Source organism: Lepidochelys kempii, chromosome 3 (assembly GCF_965140285.1).
Source record: "Lepidochelys kempii isolate rLepKem1 chromosome 3, rLepKem1.hap1, whole genome shotgun sequence".
NCBI lineage: Eukaryota > Metazoa > Chordata > Testudines > Cheloniidae > Lepidochelys > Lepidochelys kempii.
In genome coordinates, this window is record NC_136382.1 from 43,536,568 (window position 1) to 43,559,097 (window position 22,530).

At 42.2% G+C, this 22,530-nt stretch overlaps 1 protein-coding gene across 2 annotated transcripts in view; it reads right to left on the reverse strand.

Annotated features, from left to right (window-relative positions):
* Positions 1–22,530, reverse strand: part of CSMD1 (CUB and Sushi multiple domains 1) — a 2,003,711-nt gene that overhangs the window by 457,096 nt on the left and 1,524,085 nt on the right. For both annotated transcript variants that reach the window (XM_073336216.2, XM_073336215.2), the window contains exons 19-21: positions 18,388–18,504; positions 7,225–7,440; positions 545–733 (exon numbers count right to left, since the gene is read on the reverse strand). In XM_073336216.2, the coding sequence (XP_073192317.1) occupies positions 545–733; positions 7,225–7,440; positions 18,388–18,504 (522 nt within the window). The remainder of the gene's footprint in view (positions 1–544; positions 734–7,224; positions 7,441–18,387; positions 18,505–22,530) is intronic.

Genomic DNA, 22,530 nt, shown 5'->3' on the forward strand with positions numbered 1-22,530 from the left:
AAAAGTCAATTTGGGGACTCTATAAGAGGCTTTTTCAACTCAAAGGTCTAGTGATTATTTCTTTACCCTGAAAGATAATTGATCAAATTCTGCCTTCACTGACACCTGAGTGATCCCTTTACAAAGGCAGGACCTGGCCCAGTACAACTACGGTTCCAGTTGTATTCCATTGCCAATTGTCACAATGAATTCTTTGTTCAGGAATCATACATTCCTTGTTCAAACTTGAGTTTTGAAACCTGTTTTGCATTTTATCTCACTATTCCTTTGGGATTTATAGTATTACAATTTTAATTGATAAATATAATTATTCCAAAACCCAATGTGAATTTAAAACATCCTTAAGTGCTTGTTTTCTATTTTTCTCCTTTAACTACAATGGTCATGAAGTACTAAAAATTGTAGCTCTGACTGACCTATGAGTACATAAAGCTTGGAGATCTGTCCATTTACTTCTAGAGCTTTTTTCTCTGCCCACTATTCTGACATCTGCCATGTGCTATCAACGATTTGATGAATGAAATGAAAGCATGTGACCACCTACCCACACACCTTGGCAGAGGTGCACTCCATACACGACGGCCACCACCCAGGCAGGCAAGTTTATTAGCACCTTCCAAGCGATAGCCAGGAAAGCAAGAAAAGCTTAAGGAGTCTCCAACACCAAAGTAAAAACCGATTCTTCTACTGAAGGCAGGAACGCCAGGATCATCACATGGTTCCAGATTATATTCTGCTGACAAAAAAACAGAATATATAAATAAACAGGAAAATCCCATACCTTAAAAATAATTGAGAACAAATGAAAATTACAGCTTTGGTATAAAATACTTGGAAAGCATATTTTCTACAGATGTTCATAATCCAAGTCTATTTAACAGTGGCTTCACTCAAAATATTGCTTGATTCTTCCAGCCTGCTCCTTTTCTTTTCTTTACGGTCTGATGTACAGCAATGTGGGTGGGATATGTAGATACCTAGTTACACTGATTTTCTTAACTTCAGAGACTTTAATCACCTTCAAACCACGAGAGGTTCATTACAATTTGTTTGTATCTCTTGTAGATAACTCATTATCGTGCAATTCAGTTGAACTACCAAACACTAGGGATGAACTTCATAGTTTGCAAACCAATAGTAAAATGGAAAGAGCTTACTAAAATCTAATGAAAGATCAAATTGATGTAGAGATGCATCACCACATTTTCCAAAGATGTGCCTGAGTTTCATGCACAAAGAGTGGAACGGCACTCCTAATCAGGTGAACAACTGCCCTTGAATGCTCTTGAAAATCATGAATGCTGTCACTTAATCAGAAACAATTGTACACCTAAATAAAAAAAAAAAATGCCTGGGGTCTGATTCTCCTGTCACCTACACTGTAAATCGGGAATAATTTCATGCAAAACAGTGGAACTACAATAGTGTAAAACTGGTGTAAGGGAAAGTAAAATCAGGCTACTGGATAGGCCTCTGTAAGTATATAATTGCTCTTTCAGCATAACTAGCTGTTAACTGCACAGGCCCACACAGAACCATGTACTGCACTAAAACTTTCATTGTTGTCAAAGGGAATTGTGATCACAGATCAAGGAGAGTATATAGTTCTTAGTTATTTAATTTGCACTTGTAAAAAATTAGGATTTATTTTGAAAGAACTATACTTTGTTCTTTCAGTCCTACAAATCCAATTACTGAGGAGATAGACTGGGTTTTGAAATAAACTCTGAACACATTTTCTTTAGTGTTTTTTTTAACTTCCTTTTAATTACATTTCTACAAAGTTGAAAAGACAATCACAAATATAAAACCCTGTCAACTGAGATAATATACATACAACAAAACAGACCTTAAAGAAAAAAAGTATAACATGAAAAATGTAAATCATACCTAACAAATTGTAATATGATGACTATACCTTCTCAGTGTCTAACCAGTTAATAACAAATAGGTCTTATTTAGATAAGAATAGATAGCATTCTTAGTCCTAGATAGAGTTGTGAATTCAAATTATAACTTGAGTAAAAGTTTAAGTAAATATAAAATGGATATCAAATCAATCTACATAAATCCAAAAACTTTGATGTTTTAATTGCATGCAGTTGCACTGAGTAAAAAATTTAGCAACACGGCATCCACTCCTGTGTGATGGGGTGTAAATACCCCACACTGGGTCCAAATAGGTTAAAGGACAACACTGAGACCAGGTAGCCCTACCCTACCAAACCAGCAAAGAATGTTCCAGCTGAAGAGGAAGCTTAAACAGGAGCAACCCAGCTCAGACCTATTCTGAGGGCTCCCAAACAAGGGTTCCAAAGAAGCATCTCTGTGAGCAATAGGACTGCCTACTGAGTCTGATTGGAGCTGAAGGTTTAGTTGTCTTTTCTTTTTATTTTATCTTGTATTGGACCTGAAGCCATAGGGAGAGACAGATGTTTGGAAGTGACCTGCAGAGGTAACTCTGAGGACACTCCAAGGTGTTGGACATTGATTGGCTCTCAAAGGGCCCTGGGTCGAAGTCTGGTGGAGTCCAGGGGGGTGGCCTCCCTTACAAACTTCCCCTGCTGCAGTAAGGGCACAAGCCTCATTCCCACCCCATTCTCCTTCTGGTAAGAAGAGGACAAGGATGCTGAAAACCCAAAGTGTAGCTAAGCCCATACACTGGTGGAATTGGATTGAAAGACCTTCATGCTGGGAGTTGAAGTTGGATACTAGATGTGTAACCCACTAGGCCACCTGGTCCTCTGAGGCTTTCTGTTACAACCTGACATTAGGAATACAGACAAAGTTATTTTTTCTTCCTTTACCTTTCTTCCCTGATAAAATGTTTTTAAAGTGTACATTTGGGAAATAAACAATCCTTAATTATTTATTTTTCTTAATATTGGTAAAGTGTTAAAAAGTGATTTAAAGAATAAATGTTGTTACTACAGTACAACACAATTAATATTTCTGCCTAAGTAGAAAGAGAGGTAGGTTTCCACCTATGTGCCTTTTGTTTTGGTGGCAGATACCACAGTATGAGTAATAGAATAATTGAAATTAGAAACAGAAAACATCTATTAGACCACTTAGTTCATCTATTAGGGATATTCTTTAGAGTGTATTACTGTGCATATTTATGTCACTATATAAATACGATATTTAACATGCAAAAAAAAAAGACGATATCTCAGATATACTGCTACGGACAAAGAATCCACACTATAGTTTGTATTGGAGGGCTGCAATTGATAAGGTGCCCTTAAGCCATATTTTGGGCTTCTGTGATCCTGGGTCAGAAGTACACCAGACTTGTCACCCAATGTAAGTTTAGGAACTAAAAAGTGTCCTATAATTCCCCTATACTAGGGAAAACATTCTGTGGCCAGCTATGCTAGCTTCAGGATCCATTTTTGCTGGTAGTGCAGAGGAGAGTGGCAACAGCCTAGCATCTGGCTGAAAAACTTACAGTTTAAGGGCTTAATCTTGTAAAGTGCTGAGCTCTCTAGCCCCAATTCAACAAAGCACTTAAGAACATGCTTTAACCATTTGTCTAGTCCCCTCAACTTCAGTGTTGTGTGTACTTATGCACATTGCACGGACAGGGCTAGAGTTGCTCACCACTTTGCTAACAAAAAATGGGTAACAGGCACAATGGAGAACAAGTGAACACATAAATTACTACATGGCTCAGACAATCTTCTATCTAGTCTGCTGTGCTATCCCTGTGACTGGTCAGCATTTAATGTTTGGGAGACTTCTGGATCAGCTCCTCTAGGTCAGGGGTGATGTAACACCCCCCATGCTCAACCACCACTATCCCCCCCACCCCAAGTTAATATATTACTTAAATTGTGAAGAATGGTGGTTAATATTCCATGTACATTTTTATCCTAGCCAATGTAACTACCAGTCAAATGCTTACTATTTATATAAATGACTTAATCCTATTCTGAAATCTACTTATTTTTCTCAATAATGCCTCATAGCAATGAGTTCTACAAGTGAATTAGTGTTATGTAATTTAAGAATTTTTAGTTTTAAATTTCCTTTCTTTTAATTAATTGGGTGTTCCCTTATTCTTGTATTCCAGGAAAAGGTAAATAGGGGTACTTAACTAACTTTCTCTATACCTCCCATTATTCTGTGTATTTTATTTGTCTCCTCTGTGATCAGAATAAGAGTGAAAGAAATAAACCACTCAACTCAGTCAGTTTGTGATGCATGTGTCATAGATGTTCCATGAACTCTATTTTGTGTCATTAATTTAATGTGTTTGAAATACAGTTCTTTGAGATGACAGTTCTTGTTTTGCCATGCTCAATTTTAAATTACTCAAGGAAGAGAACTTCTGAATTCTTTTATTTTTTGGTGTTGTTTTTGAATTGTGTCCCCACCTAGCTCCTAACTGAGGACTGATAGATTTACAGAGAAAAAGAAGAGACTTTAGGCCAAAGGCTATGTCTACACTATGGACCTTACAGCGGCACAGCTGCACCACTGCAGCTGTGCCAGTGTAAGGTCTCTCATGTAGCTGCTCTGTACCAGCAGTAGAGAGCTCTCCTGCCAGCATAATTAGACTACCCATAACGAGCGGCAGTAGCTACGTCAGCAGGAGAGCATCTCCCAACGACATAACGCTGTCCACACTGACGCTTTTGTCAGTGAAACTTTTGTTGGGGGGGGGTGTTTTTTCATAGCCCTGACAGACAAAAGTTTTACCGACAAAAGTGCTAGTGTTGACGAAGCTTAATCCTCCACTTTCTCCCACCTTGGGAATGCATCTGTTCATTGTCATTGCACAGTGGGTGAAAGATGCTACCAAATAACAATGGGGATATCGCCTTAAATACTTATTGTTTTCCAGGGGGAAAGAATAGATTTACATGCCAATTGGACACATAGGCACCGACTCCAGGGAAAAATTAGTGGATGCACCACATCCACCGGCAGCCAAGCTCCCCACTCCTCGCCTCCTTCTCCCTCCTAAGCGTACTGCCCCCCCCCCAGCCCCTCCACCCCACCGCCTAACAGCTGTTTGGCAGCGCTTAGGACTTTCTGGGAGGGAGGGGAAGGAGCGGGGACCCAGAACACTCATGGGAGGAAACGGAGAACAGGTGGGGAAGGGGCGGGGACTTGGGGGAAAGGGGGTGGAATGAGGCTCGAAGGGGGTGTGGCTGGGATGAGAAAAGGCAGGGTGGGGTGGAGACTTTGGGGAAGGGGTGGAATGGGGCTAGGGCGAGGGTGGGGCAGGGATGGGAAGAGGTGGGGCCAGGGGCAAGGGTCAAGCACGCACAGGACAGAGGGGAAGTCGGTGCCTATGGCTGGACAGCACCAATGAAGATGCAAATGGGGGAGAAATATATAGTCATAATTAGCAAGAGTGATATTTTGCAGCATAAACAAAATCTATTTCCTGATTGTTATAAAGATCAGATGATATTTTGCTTGTACATTTTGCCTATTTGCATGTGCAACAGTGTACATAAAACATTCATATTTCCAGTTTTACTAGTCATTTATATTGCACATATTAATTTATCTCTGCAACCTGCATACTGAAATTGCAATTTTTAAAAGTTAAGTTCAATGGGAAGTCAAAATAACCCCTCCAGGACATTTTTTCCCCTAGAGAGGAACTGAAAAATAAACTTAGCAGTACAGTCACTTTGTAGTCAAAGAAAAAAATGCTTTTGAAAGTAGAATACAGCAAAACAGCTCACATGTGGCAGATCAAAACTGCAAAAGTGATTGCTTTGCATGCTTAATACATCATTTTCTATTTGTGTTCTAGACTTCCATCACCTCTGTCAGTTCAGTTTTTAGTGATGCTGGAGAAAACTGCTGTCTCAGCTCATTCAGTTCGAACTGTTCTCTTTTCAGTAAACAATTCTCACTTTGCAGAAGTACATTTTACTTGCCTGAAAGTGAGGAAATAGTATTCTTAAACTCCGTCGTTTGTCCTCTAAAATGCATATTTATGATATTATTGCTACCTATCTAATTCTGGTGTATTGGCTGAAGAGAAGATGTGAGCCCTTTTTGTGAGTGAGAAAAACTTGAGATTTCATAAAACCATTACCCAAGAACCTTATTTTGTGTATTTATCTTCAAGTTCCTTTTGTGAATTATTTAAAAATAGATTGATCGATCACGTAAATAGTTCGATACACATTACAACATCTTACCACCGCTAACCTCTCGCTTGATTAACGCAGAGTATCTGCAATGGGTGAAATCAGTCACCTGACAAGTAAAGCTATTGCTGCTGCTGTAACCAACAAGTCTTTTGAACAAGAAATCCAGTCACTATATTTTATTTGAAAACAGCAAGGTGCATATGACTCTGTTGTAAATCAGAGAAGGAAAGGCATAATCTCTAGCTGGTCAGCTTGCTACATTTGAAAAATAATCAAGAATATTTGGGGCAGTAGCTCCCCTGTCACTAAATATTCAGATCCAAGAAGGGAGAACTAGCAGATTAAACAAGCACTGCTTTCTAGAGGGGTAAACATCATGCAGCTCTACGGGTTTATACATCCCAGAAGTGGGAATTGGCACCGAAAAATATTGAAGAATTTATCCGTTCCATCTGTGCACTCTTGTTACATCAATACAGAGTAAATATAAGCAACTGTGACTTATGGGGTTTAAATTCCACTCAAATATTAGTTGATATAATTACCAGAACTTCTAGATACATTAAAGCCTGATAATTCAAACATTCTTTTTTATTTTTACATAATACATGGATACCAATCCCAGACCATTTTTGGCATGAGGGTCTGCTCCATTACTCCCACCTGTTGCTGTTACCTTTCTGACATACTTTCTTCCGTTTATTGCTCACACATTTATCCCCTGCTTTACACCTCTGCCAGTGATGGTTCTCTCCCTCAGCTGCACCCTTTCTCTCCGTTTCTCACCAGTTTTAATTGTCTGGCCAAGAGAGAGTTCATCCTTACTCCTGTAGCCCTAGGTGTTCACTGGAGCAGGTCACATCTCAAACAGCCTCCTCTTCACCAGTGAAGGCATCTCCCCCTCTGAGTCTGTTAGCCTTCTTTACACTTGCTAATTTTGAGGTAATTTATTCATTGTTGTTCTCTCTCCTATTTTGGAAACCAGGATTTATAAGCACCTGAAACAACTTCTTTTTATTGCTATTTAGTAACATTTGTTCTGACTAAAATGAAAAACGATTGAAGATATTTTCAAACCATTTGTTAGTCCTGAATTCTTTACCTGAAAATGTTACATTGAAACCTTCATAGGAGATTGAAAAGTCAGATATAAATCGAAGCTGTGCAGTGAAGTTTCCAAAGAGGCCAGCTTTAATTGTAGCGGGTAACACTGAGCCAGTTAATCTGGCCACTGGTTCTGTGAAGCTGCCATCTTCAGTGATGAGCAAATAGTCATGAGAACTCTCAAGGTGAAAGGTGTGAAAGACCAACTGTACTCCTGGAAGAAGAAGAAAAAAAAAGATGAGGGAGTGTTAAAAGTTAAGGTAGAGAATTGGAATGTAGGGTAGTTATTTGCTGCTGCAGCTGAGCTAGTTTTCTTTGTCTGGCTATACCAAAAGAAGGACAAGATATACTTGACATGGATTTAATGAGGCCACAACTTTATTATTAGATGTCTGGGACTACCCAGCAGATAGAAGTGTACAGTAAAGGCAACTCCATGTTCATTCAAATATATGCTTGTGGCTTCCACCAGCCCCCCTTCATTTTCCATCCAGGTTCCCCAACCAACCCATGGCTTGGACCTTACCATACACCCTCCCCTCTTAGGATGGTTCACGTGGGCTATAAGAAAGGGTACCAATCATAGGAGCCCCCAAACCTTCCCCCCATTCTGTTCCTTTAACCAGCACCTCCTTTTTAAGTCCTTCACCAGGCCATTTATCTGGTCACTGGATGCCTTCCCTATGGAGTAACTGCACTTGACATCTACCCCACGCTTACAAAATGAGTTGCAACATATAACTTAACCCCATTTTCTCCTCACTATAACATGTCCTCCCTGACATCTGCTCTGGGGAAGGCGAAAAAAAAACCCACTCCACTGAAGCCATTATAGTAGTGAGGGAAAAAATGGGGAAAAATAACTTAACCCCATTTTCTCCTCACTATAACAGGTCCTCCCTGACACCTTCTCAGCCCCCCTAAAAAGGAGAGACCAGTGCAATATCCATATCAGGTCCGAACCCAACCTGATATTAGCACCCCGAGAGGAGGGAGAGAGGGTGTTGCATTGAGAAAGGGCTTTTAATGCCCATGCTTGACCCTTTTAAAACCTTCCACACTTACATTCTCAGGGGATGAGTCAGTGTCACCAGGCTGACCGCCACCCACCCTTTTGCAGCAGCTTCTGATACATTTGCCCCCCTCAACCCATAAAGCATTGCTACCCCTCCTCTAGCAAACCCAGTCAATGTCCCTCCTGCTTCAGGTGAGATGCGGTTATTCACTTTACACACAGGTGATACAGACTGAAAACCTTCAAGAAATATGGAAGGAAAAACCTTTAACGACATGTTTAAAGGCAGATTTTCAGAAAGCCTATATACAATAGAAAAACAAGTAATATTTCAGAAATGCACATGCTAGAAAACTATAGACTATATATGTGTGGGTGCAGTTGGTGGGTATTGCTGTATTTGGGAAAAGAGCTTGTGGTCTAGTTGGCAGAGCACTAGACGGGAGCTATGAACTGATATTAATTCAAGTTCTGCCACTAGCTTGCTTGTTTTTGTGGACAACCCACACAACTTCCCTGGGATATTCATTTTCCCCGTTTGTATAACAGAAATAATAATATTACTTACCTCACAGGAAAATTGTAAGAATTAATTGTTAATTTATGTACAACATTTCGAAAAGCGGAAGCCATATACATAGGGTGTACAAAGCATTATTATTTCATGTACACAGGGTACTCATGTGTAACTGCATGAATACAATACGGTTGAATACCGGTATCTGAGTGCATGTCTGATGAGCGCACCCATATGCTCTATGTCCAAAGGATATCCATAAATACGATCAATCCGTTCAGGCGGGTCGGTTGATTTAAGGATTTTCAAGGTTGTCAAATGCTAAACGAATGTTCTGTACTTGGTCATTCTGAAACCCTTACTGGTTTAGTGGCTCCATGAAATCTGAATCAAGATCTCTAACACTGGCATTCCTACCACTACACATACCAAAAGGGTATTCATTTCCCTAATAGCCCTTTATCCTTAAATCTATACTTAAGCCCAAGGTGCTTGCCTACAGTGATCATCCTCTCAACTCCCTGGATGCAATTTGTTAGGTTTTGTGGAGGGAGGGAAGGGAAAAGGAAATGCTGAAAGAGTGCCTTTTTGGAATAATTACTGAAATGGTTAGGGACTGATGTCTCTTCTCTTTACAGTAAGGCTGTCATTAGCACTATGTGAGGCCAACTTCCAATTTACTAGACTACCCAGATATCCCCCCATTACCTAGAAATAAAAATATTTCATTATTGAAGTCAGTCCTTCCATTTCTGGCCTAAAGAGTCAATTGCTGACATTGTGTTATGATCATAGTCTATCCACTTTAAAAAATTTTTACTGCAGAGTCTGTACTACTGTTGGGACAATTATCTCCCCACTCCAGTGTTTTACAAATGTTTGCAAAATTTATAGTCTTGAATTAGTTTGAAACACAAAAAATCCTTTCTGCTGCTCAGTATGAGGGAAATAAAATCAGAAAGCTACTCTGAAATGATATCAACTTTAACAGGTTAGTTCAAATATTCAATTATGGAATTATCTCCAAGGGTGGCCTCTTATTGATAAAAGTGTCTATAATTCACCTAGAAGAGTTGTCATTCAGTTGAAGACTAATGTGAATTAGCACAAACCCGCTCCCCAACAGTTTATGGCCTTACTGGTTTGGTATTTATTTATTTAAATAGCAACCAATGCATTTATTTTTATGCCAATTAAAAATTGCTCTTTTTAATAATTTAAACTTGGGTTTTCTACATCACAAACCAGCACCCTAACCCCAGGGTTATAGAGAAAGAGTCAGCATTTCTGTGTCTGCTTCTCTTTCTTTCCCCTTCTCCTCACAACAAAAGATTTGTGGAAACTGATACAGCTTTGACAAAACAGGATAGTTTGACAAAAAGGTTCTGAATAGCTCTACTAAGAAGTCACCTCTCAGTCTTCTCTTGATAGGCTACACAGCTGAGATCAAGTCTGTCACTGTAAGACATTTTCTCCTTGAATAATTTTTGTGGCTCTTTTCTGCACCTGCTCCAATTTTACAGCATCCTTTTAAAAATATGGACACCAGAACTGGACTTGGTCTTCCAGGACTGGTCTCAACAATGCCATATACAAAGGTAAAATCACCTCCGAGCTCCTACTCCCTGTTTATCCCAAAGATTGCATTAGCCCTTTTTTCCCCCAGCATCACACTAGAAGTTCATGTTGAGTTGCCTGTCTACTAAATCCCCCCTAAATCCTTTTCAGAGTGACTGCTTTCCAGGATACAGTCCCCTATTCTGTAGATACAGCCTACATTCCTTGTACCTGGATGTTTAACTTTTCATTGGGCTGTATTAGAAAAAAATGCTATTTGAATGGGCCCAGCTTACAAAGCAATCAAGATGGCTCTGTACGACTGTCCTGCTTTCCAATTATTTTCCACACCACAAATCTTTGTGTCATCCAGAAATTTTATCAGCTGTGATTTTATATTTATTTCCAGATCATTGATGAAAATGTGGAATAGTGTCTGGCCTAGTACTGATCCCTGTAGAACCCCACTAAACATTTGATGACAGTTCCCCATTGACAACCACTTTTTGAGATCTCTCAGTTAGCCAATAATAGAAACATTTTATGTATGCTTTATTGATATTGTAAAGTGCTAATATTTTAATTGAAATATCATGCAGTACTAAGTAGAATGCCTTACAAAACCTTAGTATATCAATGCAGTTGCTTTCATCAACCAAACTTGTAATCTCAAAGAAAGAAATCAGGTTTGCTTAAAAATACCTATTTACTATAAAATCCTGTTGACAGACATTAAAGAATTAAAGGATAGGAATATATGTATCAATTGAATTCTATATCAGTGTTTCCATTATGTTGCCTGAAGAGTGATGTCAAGCTAAAAAACGGTTACCTACATTCCTTTAACTGTTGTTCTTCGAGATGTGTTGCTTGTGTCCATTCCAAGTAGGTGTGTGCGTGCCACATAGACAGTTGTTGGAGGGTTTTCCCCCTAGCAGTAACTATCGGGTTGGCTGTGGAGCTCTCTGGGGTTGCATCTTCATGGCGGTGAATATAAGTCCCTATATACTCACTGCCTCTTCAGTTCCTTCTTGCTGGATACTCCAGCAGAGGGGCAGGTGGGTGAGTCTTGGAATGGACAGGAGCAACACATCTCAAAGAACAGTTACGAGAAAGTAGGTAACTGTTTTTTCTTCAAGTGCTTGCACATGTCAATTCCAAGTAGGTGACTCCCAAGCATCTTCTAGAAAAGAGGTGGGCAAACTACGGCCCGCGGGCCACATCCGGCCCATGGGACCATCCTGCCTGCCCCTTGAGCTCCTGGCCAGAGAGGCTAGCCCCCGGCCCCTACCCTGCTGTCCTCCCTCCCTTGCAGCTATGCTGCTGCATGGGCAGCATTCTGGGTGGCGGGGCTTCGCGCTCCTGCAGGGCAATGCGGCAGTGTGTCTGGCTCTGGCCAGGCGGCGCGGCTGCCAGACATGCAGCTCTGAGCGGGATGGTAAGGGGGCCAGGGGATTGGATAAGTGGCAGGGGGTCCCGGGGGCAGTCAGGGGACAGGGGGCAGTTGGATAGGGTGGAGGTTTGGGGGGGTGGTTAGGGGATGGGGAACAGGGGCGGTTGGATAGGCGTGGGAGTCCCAGTGGGCCTGTCGTGGGGTGGGGGGGGTGGATAGGGGTCAGGGCAATTAGGGGACAGGGAGCAGGGGGGTTGGATGGGGGTGGGGTCCTGGGGGGAGCAGTTAGGGGCGGGGGTGATCAGGGGACAAGGAGCGGGGTGGGGGGTTGGATGGGTCAGGGGTTCTGAGGGGGGCAGTCAGGGGGCAGGAAGTGGGCAGGGTCAGATAGGGGGCAGAGGCCAGGCTGTCTGGGGAGGCACAGCCTTCCCTACCTGGCCCTCCATACAGTTTTGCAACCCCGATGTGGCCCCCGGGCCAAAAAAAGTTTGCTCACCCGTGTCCTAGAAGGAGGGGTCAGAGATCAGCCGGTCACAGACTGCAGCACCACTCTGCCAAATGCTGCATCGTCTCTGGCCTGCTGCGTAATGGTGTACTATGATGTAAATGTGTGGATTGATGACCACATCATAGCTCTGAAGATGTCTTGAATGGGGACTTACAACAGGAATACCGCCGAGGATGCCTGCACCCTTGCGGAGTGTGCCATCAGTGTGGGGGTAGGTATCTTTGGTAGGTTGTAGCATGCCTTTATACAGGCCGTGATCCATGAACAGATTATTTGGGACAAAACTGGAAGCCCCTTCATCGGCTCCGCAATCGCAATGAAGAGTTGTGTTGATTTCCGAAACGGCTTTGTTCTTTCAATGTAAAATGTTAACACTCACCTGACATCCAGGGAGTGGAGCATTCACTCCCTGTTGCTAGTGTGTGCCTTAGGAAAGAACACTGGAAAAAATAGATCTGGGCTCACGTGGAATTGCAGCACTACCTTTGGGAGAAAATGTGGGTGTGGCCACAACTGCACTTTGTCCTTATAGAAGACAGTATATGGGTGCTCAGAAGTCAAGGCCTTAAGCTCAAACACCCTCATGGCTGAAGTTATAGTCAACAAGAACGCTGCTTTCCAGGAAAGGCAGAGAAGAGAGTATGTCACTAGGGGCTTGAAGGGAGGCCCCATCAGTCTTGAGAGTATGAGGCTGAGATCCCATGCAGGGACTGGCTGTCTTACTTGTGGGTACAGTCTAACTAATCCTTTGAGCAAGTGGCCAACCAGGGGGTTAGCAAAAACCAAGTGACTGGTTGAACTGGGATGGAAAGCTGAGAGAGCGGCCAGTTGCACCTTTATTGATGACACTGACAGACTTTGCTGTTTCAGGTGTAGTAAATAGTCCAGGATAAAGGGAATTGATGACTGTAAAGATGGAATGTCCTTTTGTAATGACCAAATAGAGAATCTCTTCCACTTAGCCAAATAAGTGGCCCTAGTGGCTGGTTTCCTGCTGCCAAGGAGAACTTCTCTAACAGGGTCTGAGCATGCGCGCTCCAAGGGATTTAGCCACGTAGTTTCCATGCCGTGAGGTGGAGAGACTCTAGATTGGGATGCTGGAGGCAGCCGTGGTCCTGCATGTTCAAGTTCTGGACTAGGGGCAGGGTTATCAGTGTATCCACCAACAGGTCTAGAAACATGGTGAAACTGTGCTGGCGTGGCCACACTGGTGTGATTCAGATAATTGATGCTCCCTCTCTTCTGACCTTCATCAGGACCTTGTGTACAAGCAGGAAAGGGTGTGAATGCATATAGCAGGTGGTCCTTCCAAGGGAAGAGAAAAGCATCTGAGAGGGAGCCTGGGCTGTGATTTAGGAAGGAGCAAAACAGGTGACACTTCCTATTGTGCTTTGTCACAAACAAATCTATCTGGGGAAATCCCCACTGTTGGAAGATGTTGTTCATGACATCCGGGCAGAGGGACCACTCATGATTGTGAAATGACCTGCTGAGATGATCGGCCAGTTCATTCTGAGAACCCAGAAGATACGATGCCTCTAGATGTATTGAGTGGGCAATGCAGAAGTCCCACAGCTTGAACACTTCCTGGCATAGGGGAGAGGAGCAAGCACCACCCTGTCTATTTATATAGAACGTTGCTGCCACCTGCCCTCCAGATGGGTTTGGAACATTTGGTAGGCAAGGCGAATTGCTGTTAGCTCTCTGATGTTGATGCGTAGCGAAAGTTCTGCCTGGGACCAGAGGCCTTGAGTTCTGAGTCTTCCTAAGTGCACCCCCCCATCCAATTGCCAGTGCATCTGTGACTAGAGACAACGAGGGTTGGGGCCTGGAGAAGGCAATTCCTGTACACACCGCTTGCGGGTTGAGCCACCACAGGAGGGACTCGATAACCAGAGGAGGAAGTATAACTATTTTGTCTATCTGGTCTCTGTTTGGCCTGTACACTGAGGCCAGCTAGGCCTGAAGAGGTTGGAACCGAAGTCTCGCATGATGTATTAAATATATACAAGTGGCCATATGACCAAGCAGCTTCAGGCAATTTCACACCATAGCAGTGGGATATCGTTGTAAGTCCTCTATGATGGTGCGCAAGGTCAGAAAATGTGATTCTGGAAGGAATGCTTTGGCTTGACCTGAGTCTAGCAGAGCTCTGATGAACTCTATCCTCTGGGAGAGCTCTGATGAACTCTATCCTCTGGGTGGGGGTTAAAGCTGACTTTGACACATTTGGTGTCAACTGGTTACAACCAACATGCACTTGGTGAACACCTGAGCACCCACCGATAGCCCAAAGGGGAGAACCATAAACTAATAATGGGTACTGTTGACCATGAAGCAGAGGAACCGCCTGTGGGATGGGACTATTGACATGTGAAAGTACATGTCTTTCAAGTCAAAGTCGGCATACCAGTCCCCTGGATCCAGGGAAGGAATAATGGAAGCCAGGGAGACCATGCAAAACTTCAGCTTTTTCATGAATCTGTTGAAGCTTCACAGATCTAAAATTGGCCTTAGCTCACGTTTGGCTTTTGGGATTAGGAAATTTCAGGAATAAAACCCCTTGCCCCTGAACTCCTGAGGGACCTCCTCTACTGCTCTGACTTCTAAAAGCACTTCCTCCTGCATGAGAAGTTGCTCATGAGAAGGTCCCTTAAGAGGGACAGGGAATGAGGGGTGGGAGGGAGAAAGGGAGCAGAATTGGAGAGAATATCCCAACTGTACCATGAGCAAGACCCACTGGTCTGAGGTGACTCAGGCCCAGGCATGGTAGAAATGGGATAGATGGTTCACTAAACAGAGAAAAGGACCTGGGATTTTGCCTGATGCATTGCCCCTGGGTGCACCTTCAAAAGATTTGCTTGGGGGCTGAAGACTGCCTCTCAAGCCCTGGCCTTGGTTCGAAGAGGGATGGTGTGCCCCGCTTCCTGCTGTAATCCTGTCTAGAATGAGCAGGGTAGAAGTGTGGTGGAGGCTGAGGTTTCAAATGCTTCCTTTGTGTGGTTGGTGTATGGAGGCCCAGAGATTTTAATGTTGCTCATCAGTCCTTGAGACTGTGGAGCTTAGCGTCTGTTTGCTCCAAGAACAAACCTGAGATGTTGAAGGGCAAGTCTTGGATTGTTTGCTGGACCTCGTACAGGAAGCCCAAAGACTGCAGCGAAGAGCTCCTTCGAGTGGCTATAGCGGTCAACATCGTGTGGGTTGCCAAGTCTGCAGAGTCCAGTGTGGCTTGCAAGGAGGTCCTTGCTATAACTTTACCTTCTTTGAGGATGGCTCCAAACTCTGACCAGGATTCAACTGGAAGCAACTCTTTAAACTTAGTCAGAGTGGTCCAAGAATTAAAATTGTAGCAGCTGAGGACCACTCTCTGGTTGGCAATCCAAAGCTGGAGCCTTCCAGTAGAGTAGACTTTTTAGATGAAGAGGTCCAGCTTCTTTTCCTCCTTAGATTTGGGCACCGGTCCCTGGTGTCCTTGCCTCTCTTTCTCATTTGCGGTCACCACAACTAGTGTGCCTGGATGAGGGTGGGTAAATAGGTACCCATACCCTATTGAGGGTACAAAGTACTTTCTCTCCACCCCTTTGGCTGTGGAGGGGACAAGAGGAGGAAGTGTCATAAGGTCTTAGTGGTGTTTTGGATGGTCTTAATCAGGGGTAAGGCCACCCTTGAAGGAGCCTTGGGTGTCAGAATATCCACTATGGGGTCAGTCTCCTCTGATACCTCCTCTGCCTGAAGGCCCAAGTTCTGTGCCACCCTCCGGTGTAGCTCCTGGTAGGCTCTGTTGTCCATAGCTGGCAACATGGCAGATAAGCCCACTACCGCCTTGTCTGGGGAGGATGAGGATGAGGCTCACCCTGAGATGATGTCTCTTGCATGGTGCTGGAGGTGGTACCAGCCTGGTCTCAGTGCCGGCTTGGGCGTCGGCCTCGGTGCCGGCCTAGACACCAGTCTTGGAGCCTTGTGGTGGTTCCCGGGCAATAGAGGATGTCAGAGGAGCCCAGCTTTCTGAGGCGACTGACAGAGATCTGGAGCCTGGCCTCTGGGCTTGGTGGTAGGGCCACAGGGTCCAGAAGGGCCACTGCGCTGGCACCTGCCATTGCGGTGGCCAGGGCATCAGAAGGGACTGCTGTCCCTACTCCTGCCTTGAATAGTGCCGAGACATATGACTCCAACTGAGTCTGAAGACAACTGCGATCTCTATTACCACGGCGTTGCCAAACGCGGCAGTGTCAGACAGGAGTGTTGAGGGGAGGGTGACCAGTGCTGCATCATGGTCAATTTACCCTTGGAAGGGACATTGCTGCTCTGCAGTGCCAATGTCGGGGACTGCAGAGCTGTCATAGCTATGGGGTCCCTGGCCGGCTCAAACATGTCCAGAGTAGACGGAAGATCCAGATTCTCCACGGGGCTCTCCCATGTGGGGGAATCCACCAATACCGGACTCGACTGACCTCTCTGCAAGGTTGGAGTCAATGCTGGCAGTTTAGCTGGAGCACGGGCTGAGTGTCCCAGCACGGGACACGCTCCGCTAGTGCTTTTGCATTCCACTGCTCTAACTGGGTGAACACTCCCTCTCAGCTCTCTTCTGCTTCTTGTGCAGCACCAGAGAATGTGAGCGGTGCCAGTATCTGGAGGGCTTTGGTGCCAGGGAGTGGTGGTGCTGAGGGTCTCTAAACCCACAGTCCTTTTTAGTGCTTCAGCCTCTCTCAGCGAGGCTGGTACGCTTCACAACTAAGTGTTGGGTTTCGGGTCCTATGCGGGCTGTGCAAGCTGGGGATGGATAGCTGACTCCATGAAGAGTAGCTTTAACCTAAACTCCCTCTTCTTTTTGGATCATCGGTGGAAGCCTTTCCATATCTTACAACTGTCTGTCCGGTGGGTTTCCCCCAAGCACTTTAAGCAAGAGTCATTTGGGTTGCCCTGGGGCATAGACTTCTGGCAGGACCTCCATGGTTTGAACCCTTGAGACTGAGGGCATGCCCCAGTCCTTGGGAGGGACTTATCTAACTAATTATAAAACTACTTGAAACACTAACCAACACTAAGTTAACTATTTACAGGTACAAAGAGAAAGTCCACTGGGGGATTGCTTACTGTAGCAAGAGAGAAGAAAGCAGTTCCAACGACTGTCATGGGCAGTAAGAAAGAACTGAAGAGGCAGTAGGTTGGCGGGGACCTATATACACCGTCATGAAGGCGCGACTTCAGGGGGCTCCACAGCCATCCCAACAGGTATTGCTAGGGGAAAAACCTTCCAACAACTGTGCATGTGGTGCACACGTACCTACCTGGAATCAACATGAGCAAGCACTCAAAGAAGAACTGGACTATAGTTACCTAGTCTTCAAACACATATTAAAAATGAACATGGGTGGGCCAAATCTGCTAGGACGTTTAGGGTAAAGTTATCCAGCCTGCTGATTTTAAAATATTTCTGTCCTGTAAATGTTGTTTAATGACCTCTTTAATTACAAATATATTGAAAGGTTCTTCAACTTCCTCATGTAATATGAATACTTCATCTTCCTTCTTTCCAAATAAAAAACAGAAATAGGTCTTGGAAACTTCTGCCTTTTCTGCATCATTATTAATGGTTTTACCCTCTCCCTCTAGTAATGGGCACATACCATCACTAGGATTTCTTTTGTTCCTCACACATTTAACTTTTTTCTTCTTATTGTACTTAGCTCCGCCAGACATGGATTTCTCCCTGATATCTTTAGCTCCCAGTATCAATTTAAAAAGTTACAAACAGAGAAATGCCATCAATTTGACTTTAAGCCCTTGCTACACTTGACCCAAAATGTATATTTTAATTGTACTCTTAATTAGCCACTGATGTTATTTTAATCTCTTTCCTCTTCCTGCTGCATCTCTATCTTCCTTCAAAATAAATGATAACATTCATAAACCACAAATATCTGACAAGGCTAGTACCACTAGTGTGTTTCAGGTCTGTCACTCTTAAAAGGAAACTTTTTTATCCCCCTTGTCAAAAGTTTTAACACAAAAAAAGTAAGGTCATTACCACATCTAAAAGTATTTATTTGGGGAAATTAATTACAGATTTCCTTTTTCCACAGATTAAAAAAAATCAATTTAATTCTGTCTGAAGCAGTTTTTTTAGTGATATACTGTTCTGTACATTTCCAATTCGTATTATATTCTTACCCTTGCCATGTGACACTTCAATAGTCCAAGTGCAGTTTAAAGAGTTTGGATAAAAATCAGGAAAACCCGGCGACAGAATGGTTCCACTCTTCCCATGAATATAGCCACCACACAGAGCTTAATAAGAAAGAAAGAGAATGTCATTATATTGGGCACTCTGCTGCAGAGACTAAAACTCAGATACTGCTATTGGTCATTTTTCCTTGATACATTTATCAGTACAGTGACCGGGAGACAAATTATGATTTATTTTAAGATAGTTACTTCTCAATGCACATTAGAATATCAGCAGATGTAATATATGTATGCTTGCATTAAGACACAGAGTTACCAGAGAGTGGCTGGTTTCCTTGGTACATTTTAGAGAGCACAGTTAAGTAGAAGAGTGATAAGGACAAGGATAAATACTGTACTGTAGGGTAACAAATGTGGCAACTGTTATCTTTTAATATAGATGGAGTAAAGTATCAAGTGTAACAAAAAGACACAAGAATACCAAACAACAGGTGCACCATACTGTGATATGAACCAATGAGGAATAGGATGGAACTTATCTTCAGTATGACCTACTTCAGAGTATGAAACCTTTCACATATAGTTGTAATGGATTATATATTTAAAGGGAAGAGTACTTCAGGCAGTTTGCATCACATTAAAACTTTTACAAGCTTTTTCAGAAAAATAATATGCCTTTTCCCTCCATGTTCTGCAGAAAAAAGATAGATATGGAGATTTTTCCACTTTTTCCAGAAATGTGAATAGTGCCATCATTACTAAGATATTTGTAGCTGAATATTCTCAAAGGCAAAAAACTAGACTAGAAAACATGTATACTAACATTTGTTAAAGTAGGCTTCTTAAATTTGCATGGCACATTAAGTATCATTTAAGATTTGTATTTATATGCAGGTGAATTGCTCATTGATCTCATAATTATACTGTGGTTGCCTCTGATGTCTATCTCTTTCTTGCTTTATTTTAAAATTTTAATAAACTAAATATTTAACAAATAATATGATAAAGCACTAGCTTGCTTTTTGTTTTCTGTCTGTTAAAACTGAACTAATTGTAGTAGATAAATAGTAGTAGCTAGATGAATATGTACAATAAATTTGCAGTGATAGTGTGCTTACAACACTGTAGCATTATAGCTGAAATGCCATTTTGACTTCTCCCCACTATCCTGAGATGTTGCTGAAGTTTTTTAATAATTCAATAAACATAAATTTATATATTTATGAACCTGTGCCATGGACCAGAATTGTGAGGACCTCTGACCACATTTAAACAGGCAAATGAGTTCAGATATGAAGAAGTGATCATTCTTATATTTATAAATATGTGGTAATAGTGAAATTGTTTTGGTATATTATATATGTGCCCACATACACACACATTCTCCCTCCCCCCGACTAAAAACTATATATAAGTGCAAAATTCCAACTCATCCTTAACTATGGAGCCACGGCTGAAAACTACATAAAGCATTACTTTCAATTATATTATTTGGGGGGATAGTTGACTATTGGGTCCCATTACATGGGGTTCTTTTTATTCTCTGCTTTATATTACAAAGAAGATGTACATTACCCTGTTTTATGGCATTTTCTATTAGCGTTTTCTTCTGTTTATTTCCTACCTGAAGTTGCAATCTGATGTCTATGAAATCATCAGTAGGTGGACTTGGGCAGGAAACAGTTCTCCTACCCTGCAAGAATTCTTGAGAGTTTGTAAAAGTTTCCCAACCTGAATTGGGATGAACAGTTGAAACCTCAATAAAAAATTCAAACTGAAAATCTGAAAATATTTCAGATAAGGTCATTAAAAACATTTGATTTAAATCATTTTGAAACATTTATTTTCATTCTCCCACTTTTGAAATTTTTTAAACAAATTTTTATCTTGAATTAACTTAATTTTCAAAATAAAAAGTAGTTTTGAACTGAAACTCAGTTTTTTTTAGAAAGACAAAAAGGGCCACTTTGACCAAAAAAAATATTTCAAAATAAGTAATTTGTTGAAAGTGACTCTTTTCCATGAACAGTTTTATGACAGATTGGCATTTTCCAATTTAAAAATGTTTTGTGGAAAAATCCTCAGCCAGCAGTATCACTAGTCTCTTTGATGTGGCAACCTTTTGCTTATTGTAATCAGTTTGATGTTGTTACCTAAATGTGCCACTCTTCCATAGATTCATAGATATTTAGGTCAGAAGGGACCGTTATGATCATCTAGTCTGACCTCCTGCACAACGCAGGCCTCAGAATTTCACCCACTACTCCTGCAAAAAACTTCACACCTATATCTGTGCTATTGAAGTCCTCAAATAATAGTTTAAAGACTTCAAGGAGCAGAGAATCCTCCAGCAAGTGACCCGTGCCCCATGCTGCAGAGGAAGGCGAAAAACCTCCAGGGCCTCTTCCAATCTGCCCTGGAGGAAAATTCCTTCCCGACCCCAAATATGGCGATCAGCTAAACCCTGAGCATATGGGCAAGATTCATCATACAGATACTACAGAAAATTCTTTCCTGGGTAACTCAGATCCCACCCCATCTAATATCCCATCACAGGCCATTGGGCCTATTTACCATGAATATTTAATGACCAAAACCATGTTATCCCATCATACCATCTCCTCCATAAACTTATCGAGTTTAATCTTAAAGCCAGATAGATCTTTTGCCCCCACTGCTTCCCTTGGAAGGCTATTCCAAAACTTCACTCCTCTGATGGTTAGAAACCTTCGTCTAATTTCTAGTGTAAATTTCCTGGTGGCCAGTTTATATCCATTTGTTCTTGTGTCCACATTGGTACTGAGCTTAAATAATTCCTTTCCCTCTCTGGTATTTATCCCTCTGATATATTTAAAGAGCACAATCATATCTCCCCTCAACCTTCTTTTAGTTAGGCTAAACAAGCCAAGCTCCTTGAGTCTCCTTTCATAAGACAAGTTTTCCATTCCTCGGATCATCCTAGTAGCCCTTCTCTGTACTTGTTCCAGTTTGAATTCATCCTTCTTAAACATGGGAGACCAGAACTGCACACAGTATTCCAGGTGAGGTCTCACCAGTGCCTTGTATAACGGTAGTAAAACCTCCTTATCCCTACTGGAAATACCTCTCCTGATGTATCCCAAGACCGCATTAGCTTTTTTCATGGCCATATCACATTGGCAGCTCATAGTCATCCTATGATCAACCAATACTCCAAGGTCCTTTTCCTCCTCCGTTACTTCTAATTGATGCGTCCCTAGCTTATAACTAAAATTCTTGTTATTCATCCCTAAATGCATGACCTTACACTTCTCACTATTAAATTTCATTCTATTACTATTACTCCAGTTTACAAGGTCATCCAGATCCTCCTGTAAGATATCCCGGTCCTTCTCTAAATTGGCAATACCTCCCAGCTTTGTATTATCCGAAAACTTTATTAGCACACTCCCACTTTTTGTGCCAAGGTCAGTAATAAAAAGATTAAATAAGATTGGTCCCAAAACCGATCCTTGAGGAACTTCACTGGTAACCTCCCTCCAGCCTGACAGTTCACCTTTCAGTAGGACCCGTTGTAGTCTCCCCTTTAACCAATTCCTTATCCACCTTTCAATTTTCCTATTGATCCCCATCTTTTCCAATTTAACTAATAATTCCCCATGTGGCACGGTAACAAATGCCTTACTAAAATCTAGGTAAATTAGATCCACTGCGTTTCCTTTGTCTAAAAAATTTGTTACTTTCTCAAAGAAGGAGATCAGGTTGGTTTGGCACAATCTACCTTTTGTAAAACCATGTTGTATTTTGTCCCATTTACCATTGACTTCGATGTCCTTAACTACCTTCTCCTTCAAATTTTTTTCCAAGACCTTGCATACTACGATGTCAAACTAACAGGCCTATAATTACCCGGATCACATTTTTTCCCTTTCTTAAAAATAGGAACTATTCCAGAGTTGGAGTGACAGACTGCCTTCATGGGAGTGATGTCAATAACCCCTAAACACATTTACTGCATTCTTTCCTAGCTGAAAGATAACCATAGGCCCTTAAAAAAAAATCCCAGGACTTGTTTTCTGCCCAAATAAAATTGAGTTGTAGAAGGGAGTTCAAGAGTCTAAGAGTCCCAGGACCCTAGAAGGGCGTGTG